Below are 9150 nucleotides of genomic sequence, written 5' to 3' on the forward strand. Positions count from 1 at the left end.
GGATTTACTCAAAAGAATGGTGTTGATTATAAAGAAACATTTTCACCTGTTTCTAAGAAAGATTCATTGCGTATCATTATGGCACTTGTGACTCATTATGACTTAGAGTTACATCAAATAGATGTAAAAACTACCTTTCTAAATGGTAATCTTGATGAAGAAGTTTATATGGATCAACCTGAAGGTTTTCCAACTGAAGAAAAAGGTCGTATGGTGTGTAAACTTAAGAAATCAATATATGGACTAAAACAAGCCTCACGACAATGGTATATTAAGTTTAATAATACCATTCTTTCTTTCGGTTTTGAAGAAAATGTTGTTGATGTATGCATATACCGAAAGGTCAGTGGGAGTAAGTTTATCTTTCTGGTCTTATATGTTGATGATATTTTGCTTGCAACAAATAACTTGGGAATGTTGCGTGAGACTAAAGAATATCTTTCTAGAAACTTTGAAATGAAAGATATGGGAGAGGCATCCTATGTGATAGGAATTGAAATTTTTCGTGATAAATCACAAGGATTGTTAGGATTATCTCAAAAGGCCTATATAAATAAAGTTCTAGAGAGGTTCAACATGGAAAAGTGTTCCGTAGGAATTGCACCAATTCAAAAAGGGGATAAATTTAGTCTTATGCAATGCCCAAAAAATGACATAGAACGGAAGCGAATGGAAGGAATTCTATATAGTTCTGTAGTGGGAAGTCTTATGTATGTGCAAACTTGCACAAGACCAGACATTAGCTTTGCAGTAGGAATGCTTGAAAGGTATCAAAGTAATCCTGGAATGGATCATTGGAAAGCTGCAAAGAAGGTTTTAAGATATCTTCAAGGTACAAAGAATTATATGCTCATGTACAAAAGGTCTAGCCAATTAGAAGTAATTGGTTACTCAGATTCAGATTTTGGTGGATGTGCTGACACAAGAAAGTCTACATTTGGCTACTTATTCTTATTTGGAGAAGCTGCCATATCATAGAAAAGTTCCAAACAAAGTGTTGTAGCAACATCTACTATGGAGGCAGAATTTGTAGCATGTTTTGAAGCTACAAATCAAGCTTTATGGCTGTGAAATTTCATTTCAGGACTTGGCATTGTTGACTTAATTGCTAGGCCATTGAAAATTTATTGTGATAATTCTGCAGCAGTATTTTTCTCAAAAAATGATAGATATTCTAAAGGTGCCAAGAATATGGAAATAAAGTACTTTGGCGTTAAGGAGGAAGTTCGAAAACAAAGAGTGTCCATAGAACATGTTAGAACAGAACTTATAATTGCTGATCCATTGACTAAAGGATTGCAACCAAAGACATTTAAGGAACATGTACATAGAATGGGTCTTGGTTCTTCTGAATGATGCTAACACTCTAAGCTCACTATGTTTATTTATGTGTTTTCTGAACATTGATAGTTTGTTGTTTCTAATTAAAGTAATATTATTTTATAAGTTATAAAATTAATGATCTAGAAACTTTATGGGACCGATATAAAATTATGTTATTTATGTAGCTTATGTAGTAAGATGCTAGTGGTTGTAGTATATGGAAAGAAATGTGTTTAATATTAAATGCATGACTGCCATAACTCACAAAATATTTTACCATATTAAAGCAATTATGTAATGTGTGAGAATATGATTACACTTAGGCCAAGTGGGAGAATGTTGGAAGTTTATTGTAGTTTAAACTTCTGTTGTAGCCTAATTGTAATTATCTATAAACTATTAATGATTTAATCTCATCCGTTAATTCTAATGTTTGATGGACGCATTAGATTTAAAGATAATAACACATAAAAAGCGGTCATCTCTCTGCCTCAATATACACGACGTCTTTACAGTTTCCACTCACTGAAAAATATTGAAAAAACTGCCATCTTGATGAACGTATGAAAGAAAGGAAATAGAGAGAAACCAGTGTTAAAGCTCAACTCTACTGTGACCAAAATTCTGCAAAATCAGTTTTAAAGTTTAACTCTACCGTAATCAGGACTTGTTATGACAACCAATCGGGTATGAAAATCACAACTTTTAAGATCCTAATTAATGCTCCCGCTAAAATAAGTTTACAAAGTCCATTCTAGTTGCTAAGAAATTAACTTTGCTTTTACAGTTGCAAATTATCCAGGAAAGTATGAAGAAGAAACTGGAGATGAATACCTTGTTGGAGAAGTCTCTTTTAGACGTATAGATTGAACTTGAAGGTACAAAGGCTAAATCAAGTCACTTGGAAGGATTGTGCAAGTTGCTAACTAATGAAAAGAACAATCTTCTAACTGAAAGAAGGGTTCTAGTATCTCAGTTGGAGAGTGTTGAAGCAGGACTAGGTAACCTGGAAAAGAGGTTCACAAATTTGGAAGAGAAGTATTCTGATGTGGAGAAGGACAAAGAAAATGTTGACAGTCAAATAGAAGAACTCCGTGCTTCAATTTTGGTGCAAAACGAAACACACACTATTTAGAAACAATCAAGTGATGCTTGCCTGGCAAAATTGGAGAATCTTGTTCATGTACTACAAGAAGAACAGCAATCAGGGAAGATAGAATTTGAAAAAGAACTTGACAAAGCTGTTAATGCTCAGATCGAGATGTTCATCTTGCCAAGTTCTATAGAAGATTTGGAGCAGAACAACTTGACCTTATTAATTGAATGTGAAAAGCATGTTGAGGCATCTAAATTTTCTGATAAAGTTATCTCAGAGTTGGAGAGTGAAAATCTCATGCAACTGATGGAGGTAGAGTTCTTGTTACATGAAATTAGAAAGTTCAAAATGTGTATTCATCAAGTTTGTCGGGCTCTTCATATTGATCTAGATTTTGAGCATGATAAAGGTAACAAGCAAGGGAAATACTAATATTGCATATTTTGGGCAGCATTGAGGGCTTGAAAAGTTCTATTGTGAGAACTGAGAAGCCAAGAGGAGAAGCAGCAGTTGCTTGTTGAGAATTCTGTCCTCAATCTTTACTTTGTCAACATCAGTCTGAGGGAGAAAAATTGGAGTCAGACAAAAAGACACTGAATCAAGAGCTTGAGAACATGAGAGAACAGAATACTATGCTGTAGAAAGACAAGGTTAAACTTGAGGAGATGAACAAGCAACTAAGTTCTGAAGTAGCTAATGGAGAATAAAAAGAGAATACATTGAAGACAAAATTGGCAGTTCTGCATGTGGAGTTGGTAGATTCACATAGAGCAAATCAAGTTCTTCGGGAAGAAAATAGTAAGTTGCTTGAAGAGAAAAGGTCATTGCTTAAGAGTGTTTTGGACCTAAAAGATGCAATTTCACGAGATACTAGCTCTAAGCAACCTGAATTTGGTCTATGAGAGGTTTGTCTCTGAGAAAGTCACCGAAAAGGAAAAACTTTCTGAATGCCTCAGCAATGTTAGCAGTATTAATTGTGATCTTCAGATTTCATCCATTTGTGAAGCACTGTTGAAAACTGAAAAGTAAGCTCAATGGGATGGCTGGAGTTTGCAAGAGACTTGGTGACGAAACTGCTTTGCTAGAGAATAAAGTTGGAGGACTCCAGAGACAGTTATCTGCATATATGCCATCTATAAGCTCTTTAAAAAGATGATTTTGCATCTCTGGACCAATAAAGCTTATGCTGTAGGCAATAAAGAAGAACAAATTGACCTTTTGACTAGCTATTACTTACTTCTATAAGTTACTTCCTTTTTGTCATGTCAAAAGAGTTTGTATATAAAATTATGCTTTCCACTAATCCAGTTCTATCATTAACTTTTTGTCCAGGATGTAGATATAGTAGTTGAGACTTGTCTCCAAGAAGATGCCAATGAAATTTTAAGGTCCAATACATGCGACTGAATATGCAAAGATGGAAGTTGCTTCATACCAAGGAAATGGATACAGAAGAGTGGTGATGGATGATACATATAAGCGCAAGGGCAATCGTGACCTCAGCACATGGAGAACAAAGACATTCCACTTGATCACAACTTAGATGATCTAGACTCCAAGTACTGCAAGATGGAGCTTTGCAGTTCGAGGTTCAGAACATACAATATCTTCTGCTGAAAATGGCTTGCTGAGGGACTTCATTCACACTGGGAAGAAAAATAGCAGAGGCGCAGAAAAGTGTGTCTGTGTGGTAGGCCTTCAAGTAATGAGGACTAATAAAACTAGCATATTCATTCTAAACTTAGCTACTCAAATGAGAGCTTCATCATAAGAAATGAGAGATTATCATGTGATCATAAAAACTTCTTTCATGTCTCTATGTTTTTAGCTTTCAAAAGAATAGTATTGAGCGTTATGTATATAGCTAAAGGATTGCCCTGTAATGTAACACACTAGTTTCATTCTTTTCCTAAGGTGTGCTGAGATTTTTCTTTTTGGCCATTTTTGTTTTGTGTTTCAGTGACTTATGCTATATTTTATGATATCTCATGCAACCAGACTAGAGTCATAAATTATTGTATTAAAATTATTAGATATGAATGACATTTTTTTAAAACGAGATTGTATTTAAGTATATATATATATATATATATATATATAGATTTTAAATATTAAAAGTAATTTCATCGATCACAAGTCAAACATTGCTTTCACTTTCTTCATTGCTTGGTGGCTACTCCAAGTATACCCTTCTTCCTTGTAACTTCATTTATGGATAGGATTTCGTTCCATTAACATCACTTAATAAATACTTAAATAGGCCAACACTGCTTCCAAAGTCCATAGTCCAAACAAAAAGAGTAGCTAGTTATGATGGAGAGAGACAGAGAAGAGAGTGTTGATTTGGCACAAATCTCTCTTCGACCCCTTCAGCTCTCTGATGTTGATGATCTCATGGTGTGGACCACTGATGAAAAAGTACCCAAGTTTTGCACTTGGGAACCTTACAGCAGCAAAGACCAGGGCATTGACTTCATTCAAAATAAAGCATGCGAGTTTCTATGGAGCAGAGCAATATGCCTTAATGACAGTGCTATTGGTTTTATCTCCATGACCTCGTCTTCTGTTACTGATAAATCAAGGGGGAAATCAGTGGAACTTGGATATGTTCTAGGTTCCAAATACTGGTCCAAAGGGATTATGACTTATGTTGTAAAACAAGTGAAGAAGGTTGCATTCAGAGAGTTTCCACACTTAGAGAGGCTTGAAGCTCTAGTTGATGCAGAAAATGTGGGGTCTCAGAGGGTGCTGGAAAAGGCTGGTTTTCATAGGGAGGGAGTCCTAAGGAAATACTTGTTCTTTAAGGGAAAAAGCAGAGACATGGTCATTTTCAGTGTTTTATCAACCGATCTTAATCACCAAGATTGATCTATGTGATTTTGAATTTTTGATATTCACCTAAAATCATGTTGCTCAGTTCTTCTCATCTTATGGTGGACCTCGTACTTGGGAATAAATAAAGTAGTTACTCACATTCTAAATAATTAGTTATTGATAGTATATGTATTTATGTAATAGACAAATTAAGTGGCCATTTATAGTTTTCTTCCAGCTGATCTTCACTCAGAATTTGCTTCTCTCAAGCTTTAACTGCCTCTGCATGTTAATCTAGAAAACAGAGAGTTTGAGTGTTGAAGACTTGAAGCTGTATCATACTGAAATCAGTATAGCGTTCGATGATTTCTATGTTCAATATTTATTTTCCTCTTTTTGTATTGGGTTAAATTAATGCCATTGACTAGGCAATCTCTATGTTTCCATCTATCTAGAGTTATTTATTAATTATTCTAACCAGAAGGAGACCAGCATGATGTGCGGAGAGGAGAAGTAAATTAATTATACTATATAATGTACTTTAATAAGTATTATATTATTTAAAAATTGATTATATAATATATAAATTAATGTTACATTTGAATTATTTATATTAGAACTATTTTGTAGAATATTTATTTGATAATTTATATAATTTTATATAATTATTCAACTAAAAGTAATATAAATTAAAATATAGTTTATTAGTTTAAAAAATTGAATTTATTTGTTTTTAAAAAAGATATAAATCTTTTATATTAGAATTGTACAAAATTATATCTTTATTTGTTGCTTTCATTAATATAAATTAAAATATAGTTTATTAGTTTAAAAATTTAAATTTATTTATTTTTAAAAAAGACATAGATCTTTTATTTTAGAATTGTATAAAATTACATCTTTATTTATTACTTCTATTTGCTTTAGTTGTCATATTTTATCTTTTTATATAGTGTTCTCTGTCTTGCAAATAATTAAAAAAAATTAAAAAAATAATAAGAATGAAAAACACAAAAAATATAATATATTAATTTTATAATTATGATATATTTAAATATACTTAATAAGGAGATGTGTCAAATTTAAACTTTGATTTAAAAAAATAAATAAGAATAAAAAATAACAAAAATATAATATAAAATTATGAATTAATTTTATAATTACAGTATATTTAAATGTATTTAGTAAAAAAATGTGTTAAATTTAAACTTACTTGAAAGAGTAAGATAAATATATGATTAACATGTATAAATTGTAGAATTTTAATATTTGTAACTAAAATTTTTATAATAATTATTATTATGACACTTTTAATATATATTTATTGTATTTAATTAGTACTTTATGTTTTAATAAATTATAAATAAGAGTTTTTTTTTAATTTTTTAAAATTTTTTACTAAAAGATGATTGATTGATTTTTAAATTTTGTCAAATCATCAAAGCTATTGATGTGACATTATTAAAAGAAAAACACATAATTTAAATATATTTGTATAAAAAATTGGTATCAACTTTTATATAATAAAAATAAATGATAATGTTTAAAATGTCTTTCTAAAAAAAATTTTGTCTTAATCTCTAAATTACGTAAATAAAATAAAAACTAATTTAAATGACCATTGCATATAGTATTTTCACCGTGTATTTTCGATTAATACTTTTATTCAAAGTACTGTAACATTACTATCATATGTATATAGTGCTAAACGGAAGTGAGAAAAAACGAAGAAACATGGAAGCACCACATGCTGCTGACATGCACTAACATTGACATTGACATAGTCACTTGAGCCCATTGACGGATGTATGTGTGTGATTATTGTGGGGCAAGCGCTCCACTACGATTTGAAATTTTGTTGAGTAGTATATGATAATAATATTTATTTTTTTATTAAATTATTAAATTTGACTCTATAATAATTTTTTATTCAATTTTTGATACTTCATAGTCAATTTAAGAATTTCATATTAGATGTTATTAGAATGATCAATTCTCAATTTAAATTAAATTTGTGTTTTTTCTTAGAAATCGACTCAAAAGAATATTATTTATCTTTTTTTTATATTAGTTTTAATTTTTTTTTGTAACAACTGCATTAATTAAAAGAACTTTTACTATGAATCTCAATAATAATTGGTTTCTAATTGTATGAGAAATAAATTTCTAAATAAGTATTTACTTGTATATATATAAGAATAATAGTACACATCCAAGTCTTTTTATGAATTAAGTCTAACCAAGTTAAATAACAAGACTTAAAATAATGCTAGTCATAACTGATTTTTGTTATCTTAGACTAACTTAGTTGGATTTGATTAACAAAAAAATATGAATGTGTTGCATCATTCTATATAAAAAGAGAGATATTTCGATTATTATTGTTAAAAAAAAAATTACTTAATTTTTTTAAATATAAAACCTAAATAATAAAATTCTAAATTACATGTTATTATTTAAATTACTATTTTAGTGTTGTACTTTATAAATTAGATATTTTAAAAACTAATCATATTATATATACATAGAAAATAACCACCTGTATATATATTGAAATAAAAAATATATATTAAAAATAAATTAAATAATATATATATTTATATACAAATATGTAATAATTAATGAATAATTTGATAATCGATTTTTATGTATACGTAATATTTTTATTATAAAAATTTTTATATTATATTTTATATATATTTTGCTCCCACTATTAAAATTTTCTGGATCCGTCGCTGCTTGAGCCTTAACGCTAACATGAAAATATAATGTTATATGTAATACCCTAACTACCAAAGCTCACGCTTCCGGCTGCGCAACTCTGATAGCTCGGACATTACGACGACACTTATACTATTTAATACTAAAATATGAGCCTGTTTAAAAAAACTTTAAACCGCAACACCATTCCCAAAAATACTTTCGCCATACAACGTACGTCCATACATACCATACAACTTACAGAAACTCATAAAGAGTACATCCATATATACATACATACATATATATAAATAATATTACAAACGTTATCCAGTACAATTCCTATCCCTCTCACAGAATATATCAAGATAAAGGCGAGGGTACAAAAATAATAATCTAAAGCAATACAGAGCATCTCAATAACAAATAATTAAACTCTTCATAACTTCTGCGCCCAAATCCTGAAAGGGGAAAAATGTAGGGGGTGAGAACATCATCCTCGAAAGGGTTCTCAGTAGAGGGTTTTTGGGAATTACTGTAATAGGATACATGAAGATAAACCGTACCAGTGATTAATAACCATCTTATGCCTCTTTTCAAAAACAACAGTTTACAAATAAAGTAAAGTCAGAAACCTTTTCTGAAAGAGGAACTGTTCAATTCTCAAGCAATCAAAGCATTTCAAAAAGGTTTATCTATACTGAACCAAAATAACCTTTCATGTCTTATTCCAAACTAGAACCACAAAACCGAAACCAACCATCGGTCCATCTCATTCAACCACGGCCCTAGGCCCAAACAATCCAACCATAACCAATCCACCACAATCCAACAGAGTTCCAGATGCAAACATAAGTAGGAAGATGCAAACACAAACAAACAGTTATTGCAAGTAGAACAATTAGCAGTTAATCACATAGGCAAACCAAGTACAATATGCATACCCAAACAATGTCACATAGATGCATATGATGCATGCCTGTCCCTAGTGGCTGATGATATCATCTGTCGGTTATATAGCCAACCCGACACGTCCTGGTAGCTAACCATGGACAGAAACACCCTTCGCGGAGCAAGTAGGTTTGAGCTACAACCCCATTGCTACTACCCGCTCAACCCAGAGCCAGTGGAATAACCACTACTGCGGCTACTACCCAGGCGGGTGTTTAACAGCTCAACCTGGAGCGAGTGGAATCACCACTACTACCGCTACTACC

At 31.1% G+C, this 9150-nt stretch overlaps 1 protein-coding gene across 1 annotated transcript; it reads left to right on the forward strand.

Annotated features, from left to right (window-relative positions):
• The first annotated feature begins 4678 nt into the window (after positions 1-4678).
• Positions 4679-5681, forward strand: LOC112800858 (uncharacterized). The gene has a single exon (XM_025843275.3). It carries the CDS (start codon positions 4730-4732, stop codon positions 5285-5287), a length of 558 nt encoding a protein of 185 aa, XP_025699060.1. The 5' UTR covers positions 4679-4729; the 3' UTR covers positions 5288-5681.
• The last annotated feature ends 3469 nt before the right edge of the window (positions 5682-9150 follow it).

This window comes from Arachis hypogaea, chromosome 1 (genome assembly GCF_003086295.3).
Source record: "Arachis hypogaea cultivar Tifrunner chromosome 1, arahy.Tifrunner.gnm2.J5K5, whole genome shotgun sequence".
In the NCBI taxonomy this organism is placed as follows: Eukaryota; Viridiplantae; Streptophyta; class Magnoliopsida; order Fabales; family Fabaceae; genus Arachis; species Arachis hypogaea.